The sequence below is a fragment of the Pseudozyma flocculosa genome, assembly GCF_000417875.1.
Source record: "Pseudozyma flocculosa PF-1 unplaced genomic scaffold scaffold00026, whole genome shotgun sequence".
Classification (NCBI taxonomy): domain Eukaryota; kingdom Fungi; phylum Basidiomycota; class Ustilaginomycetes; order Ustilaginales; family Ustilaginaceae; genus Pseudozyma; species Pseudozyma flocculosa.
The window spans coordinates 211,538-238,659 of NW_006920894.1; the positions used below are offsets into that span (position 1 = coordinate 211,538).

The window sequence follows — 27,122 nt, forward strand, 5'->3', positions numbered from 1 at the left end:
CGTCGAGGAGGAGGAGGAGAAGACGACGACGACGAAGAAGAAGCCGTATCCACATCCTCGGCCTCTCCACCGAACGAAGCCGTCACACCATCCGCTTTCCTCTTTCCCAAGACCCGACTTTCACCGTCTTGCGCGGCACCTTCGCTGCTCTGTCCGGATGGCGAGGGAGGGGCGGCCAGGATCTGCTCAACAGTCGCTTCCTTACCCCTCCCCTCCCCCTCGTCCGCATTCGGCACGGGACGGCGTCCAAATACGGCCTGCATCTCGTCGTTGCACCTCTTCAACTCCTCCTCGTCCGCCCTCTCCAGCCGCTCAAGCATGTCGTGCTCCAGCGCCTCCTCTTCCTCCTGCTCCCGCACCGCACGGCGGAGTAGACGCAGGCCGTACCCTTCCATCCGTCCCAACTGTCCATGCCGGCGGAAGAGGTGCGTGTCGAGAAACCGCTCGATCTTGGATCGTAGCGCCGGAGAGAGGTGGGTTGTGTCCACCTCGGAGAGATCGGTGTACGCGGCGGTGGAGGGTGCCGGGTCCGTAGGCCGGTGATCGTTGCCCCTGTCGCTTTCAAGATCAGTGTCGCGGGTACTGCCGTCTTTTTCGCTCTGCGTGGCGTCGTCAGACGAGCTGCTGAGCTCGCTGAGTTGCGTATCGGAGGAGCTGCTCTCGTGGTAGCCTTCATCGTCTTGCGCGGCCTTCCTCGATCGGCTGACCGAGAAGGGGCGCGGGAGGCGGTAGGCATCGCCGATGGTGATCGTGATCGGGTCGCCACCCTCCCCATCCGAGTCGCCGTCGCCATCGTCGTCATCGGAGGAGAGACCGATCAGGTCCGGGTCGCGCTTACGAGCTCCGCCGGGTCGATACACTTCGTCAAAGCAGATCGGCGGGTCCATCTGCATCGCCTTGCGACTGAACTCGTCAAATACCATCGATCCCCAGTCGTCATCGTCGCCGGCCGCACCTTCGTCGCTGGCAAAGTGTGACCTCTTTCGTACCGCCTTGACGAGTCCGGGCAGGCTGTGCGGGTAGCCGAGCCGGGCGACGGCCGAGTAGACGGCCAGCGGCGAGATCTTGGGCAGGTCCTGCTTCTTGTCGAGCGAGTAGGGCTCGAGCGCCGTGATGACGCTGAACAGGACCTCGACCAAGAAGGCGCGGAAGTGCTCCCACAGCGACGCGAGCGCCTCGACGCTGATGCGCCGTGGACCTCGAGCCACGACGGCCTCGGCCTCTGCATCTGCTGCCTCGGCCTCATCAGCATCCGGCGCCGAGTAGGACTCCTCGAGCATCCCTATGATGCCCGGGAACAGCGTGATGGCGCGTTGCAAGTGCGGAGGCAGCAGCTCCATGCTGTAGGCTGCTGGCAGCGTCGCCGCGTCGTCCACCTCGCCCTCGCCCTTGCCCGATGCCTCGCCGTCGGGCTCTGTAGAGGCGCTCGGCATCGCCACAAATGCCTCGGCGAGTCCGACGTGGACGAGGCGGTTGTCCCGCCGCCTGATTCGGCTGATCGACTCATCGGCTGGCATGTCCGCGTTGGTGTCGTTTGGCTCGTCGGCAGCATCCTCGGCGGCATCCTCGGCGCCTGGAGAAGCGGTCGGTCGCAGGGTTGTGGCACCGTAGCGCCTCTCCTTCGTCAACATTCCCGCACGATCGCCGGGCCTCATGGTTTCTTCGTCGATCTGCTGCAGCGAAAGGCCTTGGTCGAGGCGCTCTTGCAGCTGGGCACAATACTGTCGGGCATGCTCGACGCCCTTCCTCTGTAGACGACCCGCGACCCGCTTCCGAACGGTGGCGAAGTCGTTCGGAGACAAAGCTCGCAGATCGACGCCCATGTCGTGGCCGAGCACGACCAGCGACGACGTAAGACCCTTGGGTGCGCGCGGCTTTCTGCTCGTGAGCCGACCCTGACTGTCTAGCCGGCTAGCAAGGTCGCGCACCGCGTCCATGCCACCGAAGGCGTAGAAGGCACGGATGCGCGCCTTGACCGACTGGCGCGCCTCTGGGACAATCTTTGAGAAGTCGATGCCGACGTCCTCGCCGTGGTAGATGAATCGTTCGCTGTGTTGACCGCGGCGCTGGTCCCTGCCCGCGTCGATGGCGCCACCGGCCGCTGGTGGGCCATGTCCACCGTTGAACAAGTCTGATGCCGCGGTCGAGGTCGCGATTGGTCCAGCCTCTTGCCGACCCATGTCGAGCGGGTCTGTAGAGGCATCGGGCGGAGCGGCAGTGGACTCCTCCGGGGGTAGGGCTTCGCGGTCGACGGGATTCGTTCCTTTAGGCTCCCATCCAGGCATATCTTGGCTATCGCCGTCTCTGTAAGCCGTGTAGCACAGACGAAGGTCCATGGTGGTCAGCGAGGACAGCAGCCGTGCTCGCGCTTCGGCCCTTGCTCGATGGAAGAGCTGATCTCCCCGCTCAGCTCTGGCCTCGATCGCCTCGAGGAAGCTGCTGTGATCCGCAGGCCCAGTCGTCTGGACCCCTGCGTCCAGAGAGTCGGCCCAGCAGAGGTAAGTCTGCTCGGATTCTTCCAGCAAGGCGAGGAGCGATCCGGTACTTTGAGGCCGGTCCGTAATGCCTTCGTCCAAGAGCTTTGCGATCCTGCTGCGCCGTTCCGAGTCCGAGCCGTCCTCGGCGCCTTCAGCCGATGCTAGCTCCAGGGTCTCGTCGGAGACCTGCACCGCGACGATAAAGCCGAGCTCTATCGCTCTCGACAATGCCGAGAGCACATCTCGCGCGCAGGTGATCGGGCTCGCCGGGTGAGTCGCGCAGAAGGCTGCATACTCCTTCCTGATCTTGGGTGGCTCGCCTTCGACGACTGCCTCGACGGCGCGAACCGATCTGAAGGCGCGGATCGGCGCGCGAGATAGGCGGTCACCAGTCGCTGGATCGGCGTCGTTCGAGCTCACCAGCACCGTGTTGGGTTCTCGATCTGGATCCAGGCGGGGTCGGTGGCGAAGGTAGAGCATTGTGGCGGCCACCTGCTCGTCGTACGCGACGGGAAGCGAGGCCGAGTAGAGCAACATGGCGCGATGCTGCTCCTCGGTAGGGGAAATCTGTGTATCTGTCTCTGTCGGAGGCAGCGTTTGCTCCTTGTTTCGTGCCCCTTCTCCGCCTTCTTGACCGTCCTTCCCGGGCGGCGGGGGCGGCGACAAGTTTGGCGGCAGGCCTGTGCCGTTGACCACGGGGGCGTCGGGTTCCATCGCGGTGAATGCGGAGGACTCTTCGTGGTTTTGCAGAATGGCCAGACGCTCGGCCACCACGCCGTATCGATCGGAAAAGATGCTGGCTTGAAGCTCCTCGAGCTCGATCCACTCGTCGTTCATTTCCTTGGCTGCGGGGAGTCGTTTCCAGCGTTGCTCGCGAAGACGCGCACGAGCCCGGCGCACCTGGTCCTTGCTTGACGCGGTCTTCTCGATAAGATCACTTGTGACTGCAGGGCTGCCGGGGGAATCTCCCGCTCGTCGCGCTGAAAGGCCTTGTATCGCAGCCTTGCCGCTCGGTCCTGATGCATTCGCCTGCCAACTCTCGTGCTGACGCGGAGACCTGGGCTGCGGTCTGAAGAGGAGGTCGCGGGTAGCCAGGTCCAGCTCGGCAGCCTCGAGCTCAGCTGCGCCTTGCTCTAGGGCCCTGATGTAGAGGCAGACCTGTGGCAGCGTCTTTGTGCGCACGTCCTTTGCGATGAGGTCCGGACGGAGCTTCGAGTGGCGGGCAATGGAGCGGTAGAAGAGGTCGAGCTCGACGTCGGACCACGAGGGTCCCGCAATGGGGTGCTGGAGGTCGGGGGGCGAGCTCGACGCATCGTTGTTTTGGTATTGAGGTTTGCGGAGGGGCTGGAGGTGCTGTGCAAAGTCGTCGGCCTCTTGCAGCAGTAGGTCGAGGTAGGCCTCGGTCGCCGAGTCCGGCGCGGCAGAGGTGTGCATGGCAGTCGAGGTTTGTTCCGCCGCTGCCTCGACCGCCGAGTCCGCCGCAGCCGTCATTGCGATGGCTTGACGAGCAGCTCCACTGCACAGCGTTGAGGACTCCCGCTGCAAGAGGACGGTCGACGTCGGTGGTGGCCAGGGTGGGTTGGTGGTGGTGACGGCGAGGAGCAGAAGAGCATCGAGGTCAAAGAACGCGGCAGGTTCATCTCGGGCCTGGCTCCTCCACTTTAAACTTTTTTTTCCTCTGTTGGGCGCGGGTGTCGGGAGCAGCCAGCAGCCCCGAGAGCTCGTGTGTGGACCCTGTGGGCGAGCTTGCTTGCTGTTTGCTGCTTGGCTCCGTGGCCTGGCTTGGCCGTGACCACCTCGTTTCAGTCACTGGACGCACCCTTCCAGCCGACATACATACACCTCCGGCCTTGATTGCTGGTTGCGAGCAGCCGGGCTGAGCTGCCTCTTCTCTCTAGTCCACCACCACCACCACCGCCAGTCGTTGCGCTGCCCAATCATCTTGCTCCTGGCCTCCCTGCGGCACGGGCCGACGCCGGATCTCTCACGGTCCTCGGACCAGCCGACGGCCCACCCGAGAGCCACTACTACCTCGTATCCTCGGGGCGTGGTCGACCTGCGCAGCTACGATTAATCAGCCAGCCGGACAGGCCTGCCTATCTTCATCAAGCGCCGCGAGCAGCTCAGCGGGTCCAGCCGGATAGATCCATGTAGAGAGATGGCCTCGTCGGCGCAGTTTCCCTGGCTTTCCGCTCGTAACGTGTCTGGCCACGCTGGATAGTCGGCCTGACCAGCGCAGCGCCCACACAAAACATCGGCACAGCCACACACAACCAACCTCGCTCCGTCCTTTGCCATCGCTGCATCAAGTCACACGGACTCCTTCCCCATCACTGAGGCGAGATGGACCTCTACGTCTCGCCAATCCCCAAGTGGGCCACGCCCGAGCAGGTTGAGACCGAGATCGCCACGGCGCTTCACACCGAGCCCGTGCTCCGGCGCGGACAGGAGCGCACCAACTTCGCCCTCAAGCTCCTCACAAGGCAGGACGGCACCCCTTACGGGCACGCCTACCTCACCATCCCCGAGCCCACCACCGCCAACCGCTTTCTGGAAAAGTGCGCCGTCGGTCGCCGGTCCCGCCCCGTCATCCTCTACCACGACGACCAGGCCTGCGTTCTCCAGTTCAGGATCAACGGCTTCGCAAAGGCACGAGATGTACAGAAGCTCCTCGAAGAACCTTACCGCGATCCCGCGACCGAAAGCGCTTGGCAGAGGAGAGGAGGCTCCAGCTACAGGCCGAGGCCCTCCGGCTCAGGGAGGACCACCGTCAGCGAGAAGAGAGGCGACGCGCCCTCGACGAGCAGCAGAGAGCGCAAGCCAGAGCCGAGCAGGCCCAGCGATCAAAGGCAGGCATCCGCGACCGCGCAGAGAGACGCAAAGCCGTCGCAAAGGACAGCGGCAACGACAAGAAGCCAAGGCCGGTCCAGGCCCGAGGCGATTCACAGAGCGAAGCGAGAGTCAAGACCAAGGCGGAAGCAAGAGCACCTGCAGTGGCACCGAAAGCGATCAAAGACGGCCCCGATCGCGAAGGCAGGCGTAAGACGTCGACATCGCAGCGGGACGGGCGTGAGGCAGAGCATCTGCTAGACCTGGCTCTGCCGGACCCGGGTGCTCGAGATATTGCCAGCCTCGCCTCCCGGCTGACGTCGTTTGAGTCGCAGGCGCAGTCCAGCCCTGCACCCGGTCCAAGGCGGACACGAGGCACCAACGAGGTCGACAAGAATGCCGCCTACGGACGGCCGGGAGCGTGGAGGACGATCGCCTTCGGCGTCATCTGCCACGACGGCACGTTCTCGATCGAGGACGAGGAGAGGCTCGCCGTGCCGCTCCCCGCAGCGCTCTCGGAACACACCCAGACCGTCATCTTTGGCAACGAGCGCACCAACGGCGTCAAGATCCTGTACAACACGCTGGTCCGATGGTCGATCCACGAGCAGGAGGTCACCTTCGAGCTCGATCGCCCTGCCACATTTATCAGAAACGGTCGAGTGTCGACTTACTGGTGCTTCAAGGCGCACCAGGAGGACGACCCCAACTTGATGGAGCGGCGGCGCTACTGCGCACCCTACGTGGGCTGCGCCTTCCGCGTCGTCTTCACCTCTCACGAGGAGCTCGACGCCTTTCTCCTCCACGCCAAACGGGTCTTCATCCGTGCCGGCAACCTCTCAGAGCCGCGCTGGGGCGTCAAGCGCAGCCTCTTCCGTGCCTCGCACCTCGATGCGATCCAGTCTCTCTGCGCGCGCCTCAGCATCCCACTGGCATTCCAGGTCGAGCGGCTCTTCCTCAACGCCCTCCTCTTCCCCCCGGACGTCCACGATCTCGAGTACTTCGTGTCTCGTTCCATCAGGGACCGCGGTGAGGCGGCAACTGCGGTCCTCGTGATGAACCTGGCCGTGTCGATCCAGAGGACCCGGGCCATGCACGGCACGAGGGAAGCCGAGACCCACCTAGACCTCCGCGAGCTGTGGGCTCGCGAGGCGAAGCGGCTCTCCCACGCCAAATCGACGGCCGAAGACCCGCTGTCGGTCGGCCTGGGCGCCACCTTTGAGGTGTACAACGCCACCGTGACGCCGACGCGCGTCATCTTGGCCGGGCCGGTCGTCGACACATCGAATAGAGTATTGCGAGCGTACCCCGAGCACGCCCACCACTTCCTCCGCGTCTCGTTCGCCGACGAGGACTTCGATCGCTTCCCCGTCGGCCGCCGCGACCTTCGCGAGGTTGATGCAGAATCCTTTGTGCACGAGCGCATCGGGGGCATCCTCAAGGACGGCATCACCGTCGCGGGGCGCAAGTGGGATATGCTGGCGTGGTCTGGGTCTTCGCTGCGGACGCACCAGTGTTGGTTCTCTACCCCCTTTGTCGACGACCAAGGCAGGCGTTGGACTGCAGACCTGATCCGACAGGGGCTCGGCGCCTTCTCCGAGGTCGAGAGGTTCCCTGCTCGCTTCGGAGCGCGTCTGTCGCAGGCCTTCAGCGCCACCGCCCCAACCATCCGCCTGCGCGACGAGTGGGTCGAGGTCGTCGACGACATCCGGTCGCCGACTGGCAACCTCTTCACCGACGGCGTCGGGCAGATCTCGCCCAAGCTCATGCAGGCCGTCTGGCTCGAGTACTGCCGGGTCAAGATGATGATCAACGAGCGGCGCCGCGAGGTCCTGGCGGCCAAGGTGCCTTCGGCCATCCAGGTCCGCATCGGCGGTGCCAAGGGCGTCCTGTGCGTCAACCCGCTGCTCACGGGGATGAAGGTCAAGCTGCGCCCCTCGATGATCAAGTTCTCGGCGCCCAAGCACACTGAGGTCGAGGTGGCCACCTCGTCGCTGCACCCTCTCCCGACGCGGCTGAACCGCCCTCTGATCAACGCCCTCGAGGATCTCGGCGTGGGCTTTGCCAACTTCCTGGTGCTGCAGAGGCTGGCCGTCGAGGAGGTCAACCAGGCGCGGCTCTCGTTCAAGGCGGCCTCGGAGCTGTGCAAGCGGTACGGGTTCGGCACAGCCTTCGGTTCCCTCGCCGTCTTTGAAAAGCTCCAGACCCTGCTCGGCCTGGCGCCGCAGCAGCTCGACGCGACGGGCATCCTCAACCGCCTCATTGGCACCTCGATCTCGGCGGCGCTCGGCGATCTCAAGCGCAAGGCGCGCATCCCCACGCTCGGCCCGACGCTGATCGGCGTGGCCGATGAGTTTGGCTTTCTCAGGAAGGACCAGATCTTTGCCCAGGTCGAGGAAAAGGACGGCCGCACCCGGGTCATCGAGGGCATGATCCTGATCGGACGCTCGCCGACCATCCACCCGGGCGACACTCGCATGGTGCGTGCCGTGGCGCCGCCCAAGGACCATCCGCTGATGCAGCTGAGGAACGTCGTCGTCTTTAGCTGCGAGGCCCATGGCAGGTCGCTGCCGTCGATGCTCGGAGGCGGCGATCTCGACGGCGACATCTACAGCCTGTACGAGGAGCCGCTGCTCTTCATCAACCGCAACTTTGCGCCGGGCACCTACAAGCAGCCCAAGAACAAGCAGCTCAACCGCACCTGCAAGCCGGCGGACCTGGCCGACTTCTTCACCGACTTTGTCATCAACGACCAGATCGGCGTCGTGTCGCATCTCCACCTGCACATTTCGGACCGCAGCGACGAGCACTCGCTCGACCCGGACTGCGTCAAGCTGGCCAGCCTGCACGCGCAGGCCGTCGACTTTTGCAAGACGGGACAGGCGGTGCACCGCAGGGACATGCCCTACCTGCCCTTCCGGAGCAACCGGCCCGACTACCTCGCGCAGAACGACCACGCCCCGGACGTGTACAAGAGCAAGCGCGCCCTCGGCCGACTCTACCGCGACATTGCCTGGACCGACACCGACATGCCTCTGGGCCCGGCGCAGATCTGGCTCAGCGGCGACGGCGACGGCGACGGCGACCAGGCAGCGCCGTCGGCGACGTCGGACATTGTCGCTATCCTCGATGCGGTCGGGGCGCGCTTTCCGTACGCCAGGCCGACGTCGCAGCAGGCCGAGCGGGCGATCCAGGAGCGATGCACGCCGCTGCTGCGCTCCTTCACCTACCACCTTAGCCGGATCGCGGCGTGGGTGCCCGAGAGCCGGCACACGGCCGAGTGGCTGCGCGAGGAGGAAATCATCCTGGGCTCGCCCGTCATGGCGACGACGTCGAAGCTCAAGCGGTGGCAGGAGAAGCTGCAGTCGGCCACGTCGGAGCTCGTGCCCATCCTGCGGCACCAGCTCGGCGTCATTGTGACGGGCGGCGATCCGCTCGCCATCCGCCGCGCGGGCAGGACGGACCTCGATGCGCAGCTGCAGCACCGCAACTTTGGCACGGGCCGCGGCGAGACGTACGACGAGACGTGCCGCGCTGCCCTCGAACGGGCCGAGGCGGCGCCGCAGCACGAGACGGTCGTCGAGCGCACGGGCCTCGTCGTCGATGTAGATGTCGAGGTGGATGGCGAGCGCGGTCGGACGGCGCTGGACCGGCTGGGCGTCGAGGGCGAACTGGTCCCTTCGTTTGCCGGCATCTCGCTGTCAGAGGCGAAAAAGGGCAGCGGCGGCGGCGGCGGCGCCCTGACCCACGAGAATATCGACCACGATGACGACGACGACGAGTTGGAAGAGATCCGCGGTCTCTTCGCCGCCTGCCTGCTGGGGGCGCACGACGTCATCTCGCGGTCGTTTGGTGGCAGTACCTTCGCGCTCGTCGCGCTCGGGTCGCTCCTCAACCTCATCGAGGCGAGGGAAAAGAGGCTGGCTACCCGGCCCGTCCCTCTGCGCTGATATCCCGAACCCCCCAGACCTCTAGCAGCACCAGCAGCGCCACGCTGCCGACCCTCGTCGGCCGTTTCTCGAGCCGAGCCGAGCCGAGCCGTGTCGTCATGTCGTTACCACCAGAGGCTCGACGCCGCGCAGGGGGCTCTGCAGATCGAACCTGTATCTAGAGACCATGTCATTCCCTTCCCCTTTCCACGCAGCGCCCCCCCCTCCCTCTATTCCGCGGGGGGCTGGTACGGCTCAATGAGGAGTTTCTGTCACCGTCAGCGCACAAGGGAGAGAGGGAAGATGCTCGGGTTAGCGCGTCTGTACAGGAGTCTCGGCACAAAGACCGGGCAGCGAGGCACGGGCGGGGCCCACTTACGGAGAAGGACTGGATCTTTTCCGTCCCCCTGACTTCCTCGGTGAGGAGGGGCATGCGGACAATGTGGAAGTCCTCGGCGTAGAGGTCCATCATCTCGGCCAAGTACTTTTCCTGCATCGACTTGCGCACCTGGCAGTGTTCGCAGTTGGATCCTGCGACGAGCGAGGAGAAGGAGCGAGGAGGGGGCGGCCAGGAGAGGGAACGGGAGCAGAGGTCAGGCTCAGGCTGCGCCTCCCGCTGAGCGTCAAGGGAACGAGGGGCTGGGATGGCGGGACTTGCCTTTCTTTGGGAAGAGGAGCTGGTTGCACACAATGTTGTGCGTGTCGATCTCGTACTGGGTCAGCTCCTGGATCAGCCGCTCGGTCTCGTAGAGCGAGAGGAACTCGGCGATGCAGACGCAGACAAACGTCGTCTTGTCCTGCGGGCGGCGGCGGGGGCGGAGCAAAAGAGAGGGATAGGGAGAGGCCCGGGGGAATTGGGCAACTTCAGCGACTGATCACCGCGGGCGAGCTTCTCTTTACGATGATGGGCCACACTGCCCGCCCTGGCCGAGGGGCACTCACGGGATCGGTAAACTGCGAGTTGACCTCGTTGATGACCTCGCGCATGCTCTCGAGCTTGGCAAAGAGGTCCTCCTGGTTTGCGCCGCCGCCGCCCATCATTGAGGTGAACTGGTTGAGCATGGGTCCGAGGTTGCGCCCCAGGGCCGAGAACTTGGCGAGGGCCTTTTCGAGGACGCTGGGGAACGAGAGGAAGCGGAGGGTGTGGCCGGTGGGGGCCGTGTCGAATACGATGACGCTGTACTCCATCGACTTTACGTGCTTCATGATCTCTGCGAATCCCATGGCCTCGTCTACGCCGGGGATGGCGAAGGCGAGGTCCTGCATCATGCTTCCCATGGCGCCGCCCTGGGAGTCGGACTGCTCGATCATCTCCTGGATGCTGCTGGCGGGGTCGATTTCCATTGCGCTGAGGTTGTCGAAGCCGTTGACGCGGGTGGCCTCCTTGCCAAACTTCTGGCCAAAGGCGTCGGAGAGGTTGTGGGCCGGGTCGGTCGAGATGAGGAGGACCGACTCGCGCACGCGGCTGAGCTGGATGGCGAGCGAGCACGACGTCGTCGTCTTGCCGACGCCGCCCTTGCCGCCGACAAAGAGCCACTTGAGCGACTTTTGGTCGAGGATGTTTTGCAGCGTCGGCGGCAGCGCGTCGGCGACTACGGCGGTCGACATGGCGGGCGGACGGGGGGGAGGCGAGGACAGAGGTTGGTGTTGGCTACGGTGCGACGCGGTGTGGTGCGAAGTGTCGACGGCTGCGCGTGTGTAGGGGCTGTGTGCCAGGTTGGCGGTGGTGGTGGACGAGGTGTTGGGTCGGGCAGGGTGGATGGTGGAAGGATGCTGCTATCAGAGGTAGGTGTATGTTGGCCGTTGGCCTGCTTCGGCTGGCTTCGCTGCTCTTCTTCTGGGCGTCGGGTCGGGCTGCGTAGCGTGGCGTGGCCGCTATTCTGGCTGGCTGGCCTTGGTTGAGCGCTGGCTGGTGCGCGCGACAGAGTCTTGTGCCAGCTGGCTCGGTCTGGCTGCTCGCTGGCCAGCCTGCCTTCTCCCCTCTCTCTGCCTCTCTGAAAGCCGGCCAGGGCCAGGGCCAGGGCCAAGGCCAAGCCAGCGAGCGCGTGCCGCCTCCACACGGCCCTCTGGCCTGCCTGCCTCGACTGACGCACAGACGCACGCTCTGCCTGCCAGAGGCCAGCTCCCTCCTCGACTCTCTGGCATTCTCGATACGACGGTCTGCCCCTTCGTCGAGGTCAACGGCCACCTGTCTGCTCTACTACTGTACTGTACATACAGGCCCAGGCCAGCTAGGCCTTTCTCCTGACCATGTTCTTGAGCATATCAAACGAGTTGCCGTCGGGCTGCAGCTCAATCACCTCGTCGACCCCATACCCGCCGCCCCTCGACGACGACGACGACCACGCCCGCTCGTCCCACGTCGTCACTGAGCTGCCCACCCGCACCGCCCGCAGCAGCCCGTGGTCCGACGAGATGCCCACGATCCTCACCTTGCTTCCCTCGTCGACCGCGCTACCCAGCTTGACCGCCTCCCCGTCGCCACCCAGCGCATCGGCACCGAGAACCACCTCCTGGTCCGAGTGCAGCCACATGCGCCGGTACCGCTCCACAAACGGCCCAAAGTCGCCCCCGCTCCCCAGGAACGTCTTCCACATCGACTCAAACACGCGCAGGATGGCCGCACCCAGCTTCTCCTGGCTCACCTCTTCCAGCCGGTCCGCGTCCGTTCCTGGCCGACTGCGGTTGTGCAGCTGCACCAGCTCCAGCAGCGACGTCGTCGGCCGCGAATTGAGACAGTTGATGCCGCACCCCGAGATGAGCACAAACTCCTTGCCGCCCGAAAATTGCGAGTTGACCAGGATGCCCGCCATCTTGGCGTACCGCTTGCCCTTGTGGTCGAACGTCGCCGTCCGAGCCGGTGCTGCTGCTGCGGCGGCGCCCTCGCCCTCGCCCTCGCCGTCATCGCCCTCGATGGGCACCTCGGCGTAGACGTCGTTGGGCCACTTGATGCGGATCTTGCTCGCCACCTCGCGCCCCGCCGCCGTCGGCCCGAGCGCGATCCGGATGCCCTCGACAATGGCCATGGCAGACAGGTACTGCAGGAACACGGTCTTGGCCGCCATCTCGAGCGGCACCTTGAACACCGACGAAAACTGCAGGCACCCGCGCGGCGAGATCCACCGGTTGCTGCCGCGGCCTCGCCCGCTCATTTGCTGCGTCGCGAAAAACGTCGTCCCCACCGGGAACGCGGAGAGGAAGCGGAAGTTCTTGTCGAGCATCGTCTGCGTCGACGTCACCATCTCGCCGTACAGCGTCGTCTGCCCGACTCGGATCGACGACGGATCAGCGCTCCCGCTGCCGCCAAGGCTCGACGAGCCCGCCCAGCCCGCGCCGAAAAAGTGCGACATGCCCGCACCCCCACCTCCGCCGCCGCCGTGGCGGGTCCATCGCGCCCAGTTGCCGTCTTCGTTCTCGAGCTGCTTGACCGCATCGCCAAACTGCGAGAGGTAGCGACGATACTCGGCGATGTTCCAGTGGGGCAGCAGCGTCGGGTCCGGCAGGTCGGGATCGCCTCCCTGGCCCGGGTAGCAGAGCAGGTACTTGGGCACGCTGTCGAGGTCCACCTCCTTCTCCTGCTCGGCTGGCGCATCTGACGCATCGTTGACGGCGGCGTCCTTGTTTGAGAGCAAGACTGGCTTCGAGAACGCATCGTAGCTCGCCGAGCGGCAGAGCTGGAAGAGGCGGTCGGCCGTCTCGCCAGTGGCGCGGTAGAGGTGGATCGAGTCGTTCGAGTCCTTGAAGCTTCCGATGAGGTCGCGCTGGAGCCCGTCCTGCGAGATGCTCTCTGTGGAGAGATGGCTGACAACGGCAGCATTCTTGGTCGCCACCTGACGCAGCGCCTCGAGTGTCGTCGAGAAGCTGCGGGAATCGGTCGAGGTGACAATGATGGGAAGCAGCTTGGGCTCGCCAGAGTCCGGCACCGTCGTGCCCGTCACCGCCGTCGCCGCCTTGGCTGCATCGCCTTGGACGACCCAGTCGGGCAGTTCCGCCCGCAGACCGAGCCGCTCGGCCAGCACGTCCCTCAGCCACGTCAGGCGTCGCTTTTCGTGATGCAGCAGCTCGGCCTGCTTCCGCTGCGCCTGACTGGCATCCTGCGAGTCCGGGCCCACCACCTGATCCTTTGATGCCGAGAGCTGGACCGCCTGGCTCCACGGCAGGAGTGGGAACTCGGGATGGGTTCCAAACAGCAGGGCCTTGCCCTTGCCCACCGAGCACAGCACCGAAGCGGCCTGGCCAGCGTACGCAGGCTTCTTGGCCGGCAGCTGCGTCGGCGCCCGGCCGGCCTCTGCGGGAGCGGTAGCGTTGAGGTCGATGTCTAGCTCGAGCTCGAGCGCCTCCTCCCCCGGCGCCGTGTACCTCACCAGCACTTCGACGCCCATGTCGCGGAACGAGTCGGCGTCCATAAAGGCGCCGCCGCCGTTGTAGTGACACCGCCATCGCTTCGCCGCATCGACCCCGCGTTCGGCTTGCGACGGTGTCGGGGCGTCAGGCAAGGGCCGGACGAGGTCGAGGTCCACGATGCGCGCGCCCTTGTCGGACTCGTAGACGAACCCCGGGTAGACGGTGCCGCTGCAGGTTCCCGGGAAGAATCGGAGGAAGGGTCTCGCGCCGTCGACCTGGATGGGGCTGCCCAGCTCAAAGGCGCAGTGACCAGAGGCGTAGTAAGCCCCTGCGCAGATTCCGCAGAAGCTGCCGCCGTGCTGCTCGACGAACTCGACGACCTTTTCATAGGCCTTCTCTCCTCGAGCCGTCCCGGCTGCAGCGGTAGTGGCGGAGGAGTCGGACCTGTAGTGCGTACGGGAGAGTTCCTCTACGTACGGCAGATCCCTGCCGCCGGGGAGGACGAGGAGGCTGGTGGACTGCTGCCACGGGTCGAGGGCTAGCGTCTTGGCATTGACCGTCTGGACGTCGTAGGTGGGCAGCAGCGTCTTTAGCGTCTTGAGCGTGTGGTGCAGCGCCGAGGACGATACGCCCGGACCAGAGTAGACGAGGACGTTCGACATCGCTGTGGTTGGCCGCCGCGCAGATGGTGCTGCGGCGTATCCGGCGCGATGATGGTGGGTTTGTCGTAACTTGAGCGCGGGGACGCTGATCGAGGTGGTCCAGGGTCGGACCAGGGAGCGAAGCAGCGATGGCGCCAACTCGGACCCGTCGCGCAGGGCGAACCGACCGAGGAGACGAGCAGCGGTGGTGAAAATGGCTGGCGGTTCCCGTCCAGGAATGATCCGGTGGAGAGATGGTATGGTATGGTATGGAGGAAGGGAGGGCGGAGCTAGCCTGCCTTGTCGCGGGTCCAAAGGTGGTGGGCTTCCAAAGGAGACAAGAGGACCTGGCCCGAACGCAAGAAGGCCTCGGGTCGCGTGTCGGCCATTTCGGCCCTGGCTCACCCGATCTGGATTTTCGTCTCCCAGGGGCCAGCCAGAGTTGCTCGCCTCTCTGTCGGCACTCTGCCACACCGGCTGCCGAGGAGGGAAGGCAAGCAGCATGTCGAAGTTCTCTCCAGCATGGCACTACGGACGGCGACCAAGACCAGCGTCACTCTGCGGCAGCCTCCGCATGTCCACCATTCTCCTGACCTCAAAGCGCGCTCTGCTCGGCCTGCTCATCGTCTGGCGCACAGACCGGATCGCGTGGGAGCGGGTGCCCCTCGTGCTCTCCTCGCAAGCAAGCTCACCACGCCACGAAATATCCCGGACCAGTCGCGCGAGCGACGCACACGCTGTCGAGGTGTTGCTAGTCAAATCTCATTCTCATCACCGCAGCGCACCCGTGATCCGCATCGACTGGGGCGCCTATGCGGTCCAGACGCGCGCAACAAACTCCGAGAGGCCGACATCGTCTACGGCGGGGGCAAACAGAGAAGCAGAGGAGACGGTGGAAGGGTGGTCAGCAGCCGAAGATCAGATCATTCCTGTGACTGCAAAGCGGGGGAAGCTGTACTCACTTGTGTTGATCTCTGTGGTTTCAAGGGGCGGGCAGAGGCATCGTGATGCAAAGGAGGATGAGCAGAGGTCAGCACTGTCAATACTAGCCTCGCAAAAGAGCACGTATTGACATGTCAATGCAGCACCAGCGGCAGCCTTCGGCGGTGCACCGAATTTGTGCGCCCGTGGCCTGCGAGCCGAATGTTGTAACCGCCACCTCTGCCGTGACCGCGGGACGGCAAGGAACGCAGCGCCAAGCAGACCAACTCACCGTACAGGCCGTAGAGAGCGCCGGCGGAGGCGGCACGGAGAGCCCAGATGAGGATGGGTCCGAGGATGGGGAACTTGCGAGGGTGGAGGTAGTCGCTTCTGATGACGTCGAAGCCAATGTGCGAGTGGACGAGGAGGCTGATGGCAAGGGCGCCGTCCAGGAGACCCGAGGAGCCGTGCTTGACCATGCCGGCGCCAACGATGGGGACAAGCGCCACCGAGAGCAGGCGCTCGACGGACCAGTGGTACGAGCCGTGCACCGGGTTCGGCGTAGGGAAGGGGGTGGGGTCGTTGACGGTGCCCTTGACGTAGGCTGCCGGGGCATGGAGAGGCACAGGACCGGGTAGAGAGCCGTAACTCAATGTCAGCATGCGGGAACCGTGGCAGTCGCTTTCTGTCTCGCCACGCCGCTTTCCTCCAAGAAATGTGCGTGCGACTCTAGTCCATCGCTGACCAGAGGAGGTCCACCCGGCCACCACGGCTAGCCTCCAAAGACGCATGCTCGAGGTCGGTATTGCGACTCCGGGGTTGGCATCCTTGCATCTATGCCAGCCCATGATGACAGCAGCGCCCAGCCCTTGTCATTCCCTAGGATCCCATCAGGCGAACGGACCCAGCACTCCATCGAGCTGCGTCCCTGCTCCGCTTTCGGATACTCACGTCCCTGTCGGCTAGCAGCGACAGCAGACTGTCCCTGCGGCTTGGCGGTCTGGAAGCCGCGGGCGCCCATGGCCATCATGCGGAGATGAGGGCTGGTGGCCGAGGCGTGGAGCCTGAGGGGCTGGAGAGCCAGGAGGGCGGAGCGAGACGAGGCCATGATGGTCGAAGTCGGGTCGGTGCGTCAATCAGTGAAGGAGCGGTGGCGGCGGTGGTGGTCGGGAGGTCGAGCCGTTGGCGCGTGAGATGTGCAGGGAGTGTCGCTGATGTCGTCTCGCAGCAGGCAGAAAGGCAAGGTGGACGCGTGTGATGGTGACGAGCAGTCAAAGAGACGACGAGGTGAAAGGGTGCGGGGCCACCCGCCCGCCCCACCAGCCGACGCAGCCAGCCGACACAGCCAGCCAGGCTCACTTGGTCGCGGGCGTTGGCGGCACTTGCGGCCGAGCCAGGCCAGGCCATCGCGGGGCAATTGGTAATCCAGCCAGCCGGGCCCCTGGTCCAGCGATCGCGCGCGCCTGCCCGCCAGCCTGGCAGGCCTCTCCGCTTTTTGAAAAGGGTTCATCCGGCCTCACCCGCGCCAGCCCGAAGTCAGCCACGGCCAACTCGGAGCCGAAGGACGCTTCTTCACTCGAACCTCGAGACCTCCTCGTCCTCCTCGTCATCGCCGCTTTCGCCTACGGCGCTGCCACTGACGATACCTGTCCACATGAAGGCATGTCATTCCGTCTGATTGCTCCTCTGCCTGAGCATGCTGGGTCGAGGGAGTCACCGCCGCTTGAAAAGCCCACGACTGCATCGCTTCGATCGTCTATCGAGGCGGAAGTCTGATCTCGTAGCAACCGCGAGAGGACTTCCAGAAGCAGCACAGACAGCGGTAGAGACACATAGACAGGCGATGGCCCCCATTTGACTTGGCTTCGTTCTCAGAATCAATCTTCAGTTCATCACAAGCGAGCGGTACAAGAACAAGCCAGCGGCTACCGCCATTGAAGCGCAATTAATGACAATGACGGCTGGACTGAGCCCAGTGTCCAGCAGCAGCAGGGGCGGCGGCGGCGACAGTTGACCAGAGCGAGGATGAACACCAAGGAAGCTCGGCACAACAGCTGGATCAGATAGAGATGTAAAAGTTATCGGCAGGTCCAGCGACTCCACGCAGGGACATCGCCAGACGGTCCGTGCTTGACTCTATTAATTGTAGATCATCATGTCGAGCTGCTGTGCCGTCCGAGGTGGTCGCTCCCATGTTCTGATAACCGGTCGCCGACGCCATAGCTGGAGCCGAACCGGGAGTCGCAGGGTGAGGGCCGTGGTCGTAGCCGTGATCATGATCGCAGCTGTCGGTGATCGCATTGAGCGACGCCCATCGTACCCTCACGTCGTTCAAGTTGTCGAAGGTCGTCTATCGTCTGTTATTGCAGTACGATGCAGCTGTTCGTGCTAGGTATCGTACATTGTGTCGATGAAGGGCGAGACGGAAGGTGTCGATGGGAGAAGCCGAAGGGGACGGGGGATGAAGGGTGTGGTGTCGGAGGAAGAAGGAAGAGAGAAGGAGGCTGCCGGCTTCGCTTTGAGGCCAAGAAGAAAAAAAATCCCGGGAGCGACCCACTGAATGGACGGGCCGACCGGCGGACGGATCTGCCCGTCTTCGGAACCGGCCGCCTGCACGCAGGCCCCCGGCCTGGCCTGGCCCCAAAAAGCAGGCGGCCCGGCCGCTCAAACCTTTGGGGCGCCTTGCTGGGCCTCGCTCTCCTCGCCGAGATGCGGGCGCGCCAGGCCAGCCCAGGCCAGGCTGTTGGTTAGGTGGGCGCGCAGGGACCAGCTTGGCTGCGCTGCGCCATCGATCTCCCGCGGCCGGCGCTGCGTCGGTCGAGCGAGGCCACAGCGGAAGGCCCTGCTCGGTACCCACCTATCGATGCTCTACGCCGTGGGTTTCGCCGAACAACAGATGGTTACGCTATGCTGCCCCTCTCTCGCCTTGCCACGCCCGGCTAGCAAGCACGCATGCTGCTGCTATCGGTTCGTCGATCATGTACCTTGCCCAGGGTGATGTGATCTCGACCTCGAACCCACGGGGATGGTGACGGGTGGCCACGGAGACGACCCTGGCCTCGTCTCTGATCCTCATCGACGTGGGCGGCGGCGGCAACGGCGGCGCGTCGTCTGCTCGGCGAAAAGCCTGGGCAGGGAAACGGCGCGCGAGCCGGCGAGCGCAGCGGAGGCAGGGCAAGAAAAAAAAAGTTTGGGATTTGCGAGCGTCGGTGGGGAGGGGGGAACCCTGCCTGCCTGCTTGCCTGCCTGCCTGCCTGCCTGCCTGCCTGCCTGCCTGCCTGCCTGCCTGCCTGCGTGGCCGGAGCTTCGAAAGGGCTGTTGCTCGTTGCTGCTGCGCGGACCACGCTAGCCAGGCCGCACACTTCTGGCTCGCCCACACCGACCGACCGACCGACCGACCGCCCAACCAACCAACGGAAGCTTGCCGTCCTCGAACCTGGCGCCTTCCCCCCTCGTCGCCATCGGCCTGTCATCGCCACCACCACCACCACCACCATCACCCTCGCTGGCGTCGTCCCCCTTGTTCCCTCACCTTCTCACGACCTCTGGACGACTGAACGCCGCCGCCGTCGCCGCCACCGCCGTCCCCACCTCTTCCTTCTTCCCCGCCGGTCGACCCATCGCCATGGCTTCGTTCTCGCGCTCCCTCCTCCGCGCCGGCAAGGCCGCCCCCGTGGTGCGTTCCCCATCGTCGCCGCCTGTCAGCGCCCGCACGGCCACGCACGCGGTGCAGCGTAGCGTTTCTGGCTGCTGGCTCTGGCCGCTCTCCACCCTTGAGCTAGGCACGCTGACCCTGACACTGTCCTTCCTCTCTGCTGCCATGCCTCGCGTGCCTCGTCCTTTGCCCGCCCTCTGCAGCCTTCGCTCTCTCGGGCCGCCACTCCGGCCTCGGCGCGCTTCGTCCAGCTCGCCGCCGATGCGTCGAAGCTGGCGAGCTCGGTGCCCGAGTCCAAGTCGGACAAGTTCACCGTCTCGCTGGCCCCGGACTCGTTCAAGGGCTACAAGTACGATGTGCCGCAGCTCGAGCTCGAGACGTCGCGCGAGGAGCTCGTGGGCATGTACGAGCAGATGGTCAAGATGAGGAGGATGGAGATGGCCGCCGACCAGCTCTACAAGCAGAAGCTCATCCGCGGCTTCTGCCACCTCGCCATCGGCCAGGAGGCCGTCTCGGTGGGCATGCACTTTGGCTGCAAGCCCGACGACAAGATCATCACCGCCTACCGCTGCCACCCCTTTGCCGTGCTGCGCGGCGGCACCATCAAGGGCGTCATTGCCGAGCTGCTGGGGCGAAAGGACGGCATCTCCAAGGGCAAGGGCGGTTCGATGCACATGTTCACGCCCACCTTCTTTGGCGGCAACGGCATCGTCGGCGCCCAGGTGCCCGTCGGCGCCGGCATCGCGTTTGCGCAGCAGTACCTCAACACGACCAACGCCACCTTTGCCATGTACGGCGACGGCGCGTCGAACCAGGGACAGGTGTTTGAGGCGTACAACATGGCCAAGCTGTGGAACCTGCCCGCCGTCTTTGTCTGCGAGAACAACAAGTACGGCATGGGCACGGCGGCCGAGCGCTCGTCGATGAACACGGCCTACTACACGCGCGGCGACGTCATCCCGGGACTGCAGGTCAACGCCATGGACGTGCTGGCCGTCGTCGCGGCGACCAAGCACACGGCCAAGTGGACGGCCGTCGACGGCAACGGCCCGCTGCTCATGGAGCTCGTCACCTACCGCTACGGCGGCCACTCGATGTCGGACCCGGGCACCACGTACCGCACGCGCGACGAGATCCAGACGATGCGGAGCAGCTCGGACCCGATCCAGGGCCTCAAGGCGCGCATGCTCGACTGGGGCGTCGTCGAAGAGGCCGAGCTCAAGAAGATTGACAAGGCGGCAAAGGAGGAGGTTGACCACGCCGTCGAGGAGGCCAAGAAGAGCCCATGGCCCGACGCAAAGGAGGTGTGGGACCACATCTACTACCCGGGCACCGAGCCCGACTACATGCGTGGCCGAGAGCGCGAGGAGGTCCACCGATACCGCTGAACGGTCCCCCTCTCCTGCCCCTCGCCTGCCCTGCGCGCGCCGGCTAGACTCTCTTGTACATCGTCGTCTGCCGTCCGCTCCCACGTTTTCGCGTTTTCCCCTCGCCCTTTCGTGAAGCCCTCTGGCCGTTGCCTGCATTGCGAAATCGACATTCCAGCCAAATAGCAGCAGCCACTTTCGTGTCTCGAGAGGTCGACCGAGTCGTGGTGAGAGCGGTTGCAAGGGCGTGCGTGCGTGCGTGCGTGCGTGCGTGCGTGCGTGCGGGTTGCAGCAAAGGGGGTACAAGTACAACAGGATAGGGTTCTGAAATGGGCCTCATTCAAACTCTTCTTCGTTTGTGTTCCAACGCAGCAGCGTCTTGTCGACTGTAGGTAGTGTTCGAGTCGGCCGTTTGCGACGAAACGGTAGGACGAGGAGGAGGAGTGGTCAGAGGGTGGGGCCATTCATCTCGAATCAGTCGGAGCGTTGGAGAGACGCGCTTACCTCCGATCAGGTCCAACATTCTCCCGCTACCCGGCGAAGCATGGAGGGAGGGAGAGAGAGGAAGAGGGGACAAAGTCAATCTCGTCTCCCTTCGCGTCCAAGACCTGCTGCATCGGAGGCGGGGCGGGGTACATACACGTTCCACTTCTGCTCGATGCCCTTTGTCACGTCGTCATCCCCATCGTCGTGCTGGTGGCGATCGGACCCGGCTCGCTGCGAGGTGACGCCGCCGCCGCTTGAAGCGTTGGGTCGCCGCGACGAGGCGGAGAGCGCAAACGACTCGGGGGGCGGCAGCGGAGAGCTCGAGAGGGACGAGCGCGGCAGGCTGTCGTCGTCTTCGCCCCTGAGTGCCGCGCACTGCTCCCGCGTCCCCTCGGACATGCTCCTGCGTATCAAAAAGGCCGTCCGCGGCGACGGTGGCGGACTGTCGGCATTCTGCCTGCGCCAACTCGACGTGCCGATCGCGTCCGCTCCTTCGTCGTCGTGGCGTCCCCGTTCCTCGACGTCGTAGGCTCCTGGACGGATGGAAAACGACTCTTGTCCCGCCTCGGCGGCACCCGTGAGGTTCCAGAGGTCCTGGGCGGCCATCTTTCCGGCTTCGCGCCACTTTTCGATGAGGTGCGGCAGCGTGTCGAGGGAGCGGTCGCGGATGATCTTGTCGGCCTGCCGCAGCCGACGCAGCTGGTCCTCGAGCTCTGCGCGTTCCGAGCGCTTGCGTGGCGTTAGCAATGCGCCGCGGCCGCGGCCGGGACTGGCCAGAGGTTTTGTCGGTGAAGCCGGGTAGATTGTTGATCTCGACGACGAGGGCTTGGTGGTGAACGCCTTGACCGGCGCCGGCGCAAGAGACGACGACGAGGACGAGGGGTCGGACGGCGCCCCTTTGCCGCGGACGAGAGGAGACTTGAATGGTTTGAACAGGCTCGACTTTGACGAGGCGGGCGAGGGACGGGCGTATGGCCTGCCGGAGCGTGAGGGCGTGGGCGTCTGGGCGGCGGTGGCGGTGGCGGTGGCGGTGCCTACGGCTGAGCCGGTGTCGGGCTTGAGTCTCTTGCGTGGCGTGTGAGCCTGGCCGATGTTGTGTGCCGTTGCCTCTGCTAGGGGGGCTCGTTTTGTGCTGCTGTGCTGCGGCGGTGTGGGCGGAGAGGATGGCATGAGGAGTGGTGTGCTGGCGTTGCTCGACGTGGTGCGGCTGGGAGCGTTTGCCCTTGGCGCGGGCGGGTCTTGGCTGGCCATGGTGGGTGGCGCAGACTAAGGAGATGGACGCGCCATTCTCTGCGTTGGCTCGAGTGTGCAGTTGCGATGACGAGGGGCTTGATGCGGTGCGAGAGCTGAGAGGGAGGAGGGGTTGACGGAGGTCGTGGAGCGAAGTCAAGAAGCAATCACAACGTCGAAGCGGGCGCAACCTAAATGTGTTGGTCTCTTTGGTGGGCCCTTGTGGAGGTGCAGAGGGACAGCGGCGGGCCAATGACGGGGCATCGCTCGCCGTCGAGCCTCGCTCGGCGGCGCGCCTTGGCCGAATCCACCCCCTTCCCCACTCCTCACTCCCTCCCACCACCACCACCACCACCACCACCACAACCACCATCTCTCCTCCTCCTTCAGCCAGGCGTCGTCGTCGTCGTCATCTTCGGCTGCAGAACCAAGAACCTCGCATCAAGCAGCGTGGGCCCCTCTGGCGCCGTCACACGGCCCCCCTCTGACATGGCAGACCAAGACGCACTCCCGGCACCACCGCCGGTTGCACAGGGCCAGCCGGAACTCAGCTCATCCCACGTCAGCGAGCACACACAGAGCGCCGACGAGGTCACAGGCGACAGCGCACCCGAAGATGCACAGACGGAGCTCCAATCCAACCCATCGCACGGCCAGGATGACACCCGCGACGCAGCCACGCACCGCGTAGAGGAGGAACACGAGGAACCGCCTGCCGCGGCCCCTTCGGCCCTCTCGATGCCCGAAAAGGTCCAGGACGCTCTCCGCCTAGTCCACCAGGCAAAGCTCGACGATGCTGAAAAGGCCACCACGACAGCGACAACGACGACGACAGACTCGACGCCATCTGCTCGTTTGCCCGACGACTCCCAGGCAGACCACGACGCCCACGAGTCCGACTCGCAGCGTGCCAGCCATACCGACAGCAAGCCGACGCTGCCCAGCTTAGCAACAGAGACCATCTCTGCTCCCGCAGATGCCACTCCCGCAAAGGACCAGCCGCTTTCTGCGCCATCCCGTCCAGCGGTGCCCGTATCGCCTTCCATCTCCATCGCTGCGACCGACCCCATCATCCTGGGTCTTGCCGTCGTCGACTTTGTGAGTGCCAAAGGGTCAGCCGCGCCCATGACTGAGCAGCAGGCACCTGACAGCCCTCGCTCATTTCCTCTCCCCTCTGATCGACGCACACAGAACCACCTCGTGGGCCCACAGGTAGAGTATGCCCACCCAAAGGAGCTGCTCGAGGACGAGGATCTGGTCAAGAGCCTCCCCTTCCTGGCTCTGCCGGATGGCAGCCATCTCTCCGACGAGGACTTTTGCTACTTCCACCTCAACTGCCCCAAGCTCTCCGACTCGACCATCTTTGGCATCTCGTGCAACCGTCAGATTGCCTCCGACGCGCTGCTCAAAAAGGGCGCAGAGGTGACGAGGAGCACGGTGCAGAAGGCCGTCGTCGTGCTCGCAAAGGAGCCCGTCTTTGGCCCCATTCGAGAGAAGCTCGGCATCGTCACCAGAGCCTTCTTCGCTCAAGGCGATCTTGGCGACGTCGACATCCTGGTCGAGTTTCACGCGACATTAGAGGTCGGGCTCCAGTGCGGCGGCCTGGCTGAAGACAGAGAGACGGTCATGTACATGGGTGGGTGTCTCTCTTGGCCGACGTTGGAGCCTCGGCTTTGGCTAACCAAGATCCTTCTACGCGACCGACAGGGACGTCGATACGAGAGCTGGTGCACAAGTGGCACTTCAAGACGCTGATGCTGGTCAAGCTGCTGCTTCTACAGAGGCGGGTGAGTGCATCGCGAATAAACTGGATGTCGGCCGCCCTATCTCGCGACGGCAGCATCGGCTCATCTTGCCACGCCACGACATCATCTGCTTTCAGATCATGTTTTTCGGATACCCCGTCGAGAGGCTCTGCACCTACCAGTACTCCCTGGTCTCCCTGATACCTAGTGAGCAGGCAGACTGCCTGCCGGCGCGCAGCAGCGGCTGCAGCAGCAGGTCCTCATTGGGATTCTCTCTGACCTCATTCCTTTGCCCCTGCCGCCATGCCCACGCCAGGCCTCCTGCTCAACCTTCAGGACGCCTCGGATCCGCAGGCCAAGAGCCAGGAGTCGAGAGCCGAACAGGCCGAGAGCCTGCGCACCTCGGACCGCAAGAGCCTGATGAAGTACCTCGGCATGCCCCTCAACATCTTTGGCGAGGTGAGCACCGAGCGCTGCTCCGCCGGCCTCGCTGTTGACGCGGACAGAAGCTCATCCTGCTCCCATCCGCGAATGAATTCTCGCAGAGTTCCTTTTTCCAGCCATACTGCCCGCTCCAGCAGATTGACCTGCTGCAATCGAGGAGCTGGCTGGTGGGAACCAGCAACAGCATCTTCAAGCAGCAGAAGGATTGCAAGATTGACGTCGTCGTCGACGTGAGTCTCATGGCCAGCTGCACCTGCACGCCAGTGCCGAACATTCAAGGACGCTGACGCTGACCGACTGTGCCCTCTTTCGCATCGAGTGTAGCTCGAGACGTCAACGCTAGAGTTCCAGGACCTCAGGCTACAGCAGATCGTCGGCCTAACGCCGGCGGACCGCAAGTGGATGGACGAGATCGTGCACACGGTCAATGAAACGTGGAACCCTGCCGACCCGACGCGGCCTACTTCGATGGGCTACCACGGCAGCGACGACTACCTGAGAGCCAAGGTGAGTGCGAATCGTTTGGCAGCTAAGCACCTCGAACCAGCGCGGCATAGCTGACGCTTGTCCTGCTCCCTGGCCGCAGTTCGAGGACTACATCTGCGCGATGCTCTCGTCTACGCGATATGCAGACTTCCTCGCCAAGAGCGATCCGGATCAGGTCTCGATCACGGCGCCAGGTACGTGTCTCTTCGATCCAGCCCCTCTTCTCGCGTCGTGGACCTTGCTGACACCTGCCCGCTTTGATCGCTCCCTCGTCTCCCTCGCACCGGCCGGCCCTTGGAACCAGACGCATCGTCGTCGCACCACTTTGGCACCGAATACCTGGCGGCACTGCGTGGCACCAACGCGTTTGCCATCTGGCAAAGGACGACGGACCCGATGCTCTTTGACATTGTCGACCACAAGCACCCTTGCGAAGGCAAGACGTCGGCCATCGAGGACGTCGGGCTGCGCCTCTCTGCGGGCCTGCACGACCTGCGCCTCGAGGAGAACCTGGGACCGACGCGCGAGGCCATCGGCAGCGCGATCCAAGCCGGCGGTGCCAACATCTACCGGCTGGCGAGCAACTTCCGCACCGACTTTGCCAAGTTCCGAGCCGCGCAGCTCGCCGGCGGCGTCAACCCGATGGGCATGCTCGGCGGCCTGGGCGGGGGCGCGGCGGGTGGCGAGGACAAGGATCGATCTCAGCTGCAGGCTGCTACTGGGAGCGGCGGCGCAGCGTCTTTGACGCCGTCGTCGGCCTCTTCTTCATCCTCTGCCGCGACTGGTTCGGCTGCCGGTGCTGGGCAGGGCAAGGGGACGATTACGGGCGAAGCGATTGATGCGAGCGGACGACGGACCAACCGCTCCTCGCTGCGTCCCCTGTCGCTGGTGGGCGGGACAAGTCTATCGACGACGGGCGGGGCCGTCCCGACCAACACCATCCACACCTCCAACGCCAACGCCAACGCCTCGACGGCGGCGGGGGCCGGAACAACGACGGCATCGACCTTGACGGGCTTTCATGCCAACGAGGCCATGAATGCCGCGAGCCAGGCGGCGGCGCAGGCGGGCACCCAGGTGCGCGCGGCGTTTGGCTCGTTTGGATCCTTCCTCTCGTCTCGCCAGAAGGCATGGAGCGCCTCCCGCACGCCGTCGTCGTCATCCTCCGTCACTCCTGCTCCCGCTCCCGCTCCTTCCTCGTCGTCGACGCAGCAGCAGCAGCAGCAGCAGCAGCAGCAGCAGGGTGGTGGTACCGCCACGGAACCTTCGTCGACCGACCTGGCCTCGGATACGACACCCAGCGCTCCGTAAGCGCCCTCGTGGCGTGGCGTTCTGCTGCACATCTCCCTCCCCCTTCGTCTTCTGCCTCTCTCTTCCCTCTTCGTCTACACGAGCTAGGCTCCAGTATCGACATCTTCTCGGGCTTGGTCGAGTGCGAGTAAAGGGCCATGCTTCATCCCACCACCATCACCAACCCGTCGGCAGGCGAGAACGAGAGCAGTTTCGAGACCGGATCGAGATTCGAACAGCGCAAAGCGGTAAGAGGAGAAGGAAAATCGAGGTCGTGGTGTCAGGAAGTTAGAAGGGGGAGTGCGGGAAGAGAGAAAGCTAGAGGCCGGGAGTATAACTACACAGTGCGAAAGAAGGGAAGAAAGGCAGGGGTGGAGGTGGGGGACCTGAATGAGAAACGGGGGGTAGCAGCAACTAGAGGGTTGAGACCCGAGGGAGCGTTGGGCTCAGTCCTTGTTGCGCTGGTACTGCGCGACGAGCATGGCGTGGTCGCGCTCGTAGGGTTCGAGGGTGAGCTGTTCTCTTGGGCGGAACTTCATGCCCTTTAGCTTGTTGACCTCTGCGGCAAAGACGGCCTCGGCGGGCGCCGTCGAGTCGATGCAGCTGGCCTTGATCGAGATGAGGGCGTGTCCCTCGTTGCGCAGGAACGAGTCGGCATTGTGCGCCACGATGCGCGCCTGGTCGGGCTGGGCGACGTCGGCGAAAATGACGTCGACGGTGCCGACGAGCATGCGGTACTTGTGCGGGTGCCTGGCGTCCTCGACGATGGGGATGACATTGGTGCGCTTCTTGGCCATGTTGATCAGATCCCGTCCGGAGCGGTGCGAAAACTCGACGGCGTAGACGATGCCCTCGGGCCCGACCAGGTCGGCCACGTGCGACACCGAGGTGCCTGATGCGGCGCCGAGGTAGAGGACCTTCTTGCCCGGCGCAATGTGGATGTGGTCCAGACCGCCCAGCACACCGGCGGCCAGCTTGGATCGGAACGGGTTCCAGACGCGGTACTCGGTCTTGATCGACGTGCCGTCCGGACCGGCACCTGGCGTCTCGACCGAGATGCGCTTCTCGCCGTAGACCGACTCGCCGGGCGCAATGTTCTTGGTGACCAGCAGGTGCTCCTTGCCCTTGGCGACAAAGATGCCCGCGTGGCGGTGCGGCTCGACGATGACGTTGGAACCGTCCCCGGGCACCTCCGCTGGCACCGCCGCGTCCACCGACGCGAACGGCCCTTACCGTCGGCCGTCCGCGGCCTTCGAGGACGACACCTCGTCCCTCCGA

At 64.6% G+C, this 27,122-nt stretch overlaps 9 protein-coding genes across 9 annotated transcripts in view; 3 read left to right on the top strand and 6 right to left on the bottom strand.

The window, feature by feature from the left end:
- Positions 1-82: 82 nt before the first annotated feature.
- Positions 83-3,968, bottom strand: PFL1_06446 (uncharacterized protein; the record flags this gene model as incomplete). Its single annotated transcript, XM_007883987.1, has 2 exons — positions 83-144; positions 206-3,968. 2 exons carry the CDS (start codon positions 3,966-3,968, stop codon positions 83-85), a joined length of 3,825 nt encoding a protein of 1,274 aa, XP_007882178.1.
- A 2,051-nt stretch (positions 3,969-6,019) lies between these two features.
- On the top strand, positions 6,020-9,256 carry PFL1_06447 (uncharacterized protein; the record flags this gene model as incomplete). Its single annotated transcript, XM_007883988.1, has 1 exon — positions 6,020-9,256. The coding sequence occupies one exon, from the start codon at positions 6,020-6,022 to the stop codon at positions 9,254-9,256; it is 3,237 nt and encodes a 1,078-aa protein (XP_007882179.1).
- Positions 9,257-9,465: 209 nt separating this feature from the next.
- On the bottom strand, positions 9,466-10,843 carry PFL1_06448 (uncharacterized protein; the record flags this gene model as incomplete). Its single annotated transcript, XM_007883989.1, has 4 exons — positions 9,466-9,504; positions 9,615-9,766; positions 9,894-10,032; positions 10,178-10,843. The coding sequence occupies 4 exons, from the start codon at positions 10,841-10,843 to the stop codon at positions 9,466-9,468; spliced, it is 996 nt and encodes a 331-aa protein (XP_007882180.1).
- Positions 10,844-11,466: 623 nt separating this feature from the next.
- Positions 11,467-14,241, bottom strand: PFL1_06449 (uncharacterized protein; the record flags this gene model as incomplete). The annotated part of the gene is made up of 1 exon (XM_007883990.1): positions 11,467-14,241. One exon carries the CDS (start codon positions 14,239-14,241, stop codon positions 11,467-11,469), a length of 2,775 nt encoding a protein of 924 aa, XP_007882181.1.
- Positions 14,242-15,030: 789 nt separating this feature from the next.
- PFL1_06450 (uncharacterized protein) lies at positions 15,031-16,249 on the bottom strand (the record flags this gene model as incomplete). Its single annotated transcript, XM_007883991.1, has 4 exons — positions 15,031-15,077; positions 15,183-15,194; positions 15,434-15,745; positions 16,093-16,249. 4 exons carry the CDS (start codon positions 16,247-16,249, stop codon positions 15,031-15,033), a joined length of 528 nt encoding a protein of 175 aa, XP_007882182.1.
- A 2,517-nt stretch (positions 16,250-18,766) lies between these two features.
- Positions 18,767-20,184, top strand: PFL1_06451 (uncharacterized protein; the record flags this gene model as incomplete). The annotated part of the gene is made up of 2 exons (XM_007883992.1): positions 18,767-18,817; positions 19,000-20,184. The coding sequence occupies 2 exons, from the start codon at positions 18,767-18,769 to the stop codon at positions 20,182-20,184; spliced, it is 1,236 nt and encodes a 411-aa protein (XP_007882183.1).
- Positions 20,185-20,499: 315 nt separating this feature from the next.
- PFL1_06452 (uncharacterized protein) lies at positions 20,500-21,900 on the bottom strand (the record flags this gene model as incomplete). Its single annotated transcript, XM_007883993.1, has 3 exons — positions 20,500-20,549; positions 20,668-20,693; positions 20,804-21,900. 3 exons carry the CDS (start codon positions 21,898-21,900, stop codon positions 20,500-20,502), a joined length of 1,173 nt encoding a protein of 390 aa, XP_007882184.1.
- A 468-nt stretch (positions 21,901-22,368) lies between these two features.
- Positions 22,369-25,865, top strand: PFL1_06453 (uncharacterized protein; the record flags this gene model as incomplete). The annotated part of the gene is made up of 9 exons (XM_007883994.1): positions 22,369-22,977; positions 23,071-23,515; positions 23,587-23,666; positions 23,762-23,831; positions 23,941-24,083; positions 24,170-24,298; positions 24,393-24,575; positions 24,655-24,748; positions 24,859-25,865. 9 exons carry the CDS (start codon positions 22,369-22,371, stop codon positions 25,863-25,865), a joined length of 2,760 nt encoding a protein of 919 aa, XP_007882185.1.
- Positions 25,866-26,290: 425 nt separating this feature from the next.
- The window catches only part of PFL1_06918 (uncharacterized protein), a gene marked incomplete at both ends in the record, with an annotated part of 1,421 nt that continues 589 nt past the window's right edge, over positions 26,291-27,122 (bottom strand). The window contains one exon of the mRNA XM_007884045.1: positions 26,291-27,039. Within this exon, the coding sequence (XP_007882236.1) occupies positions 26,291-27,039 (749 nt within the window). The remainder of the gene's footprint in view (positions 27,040-27,122) is intronic.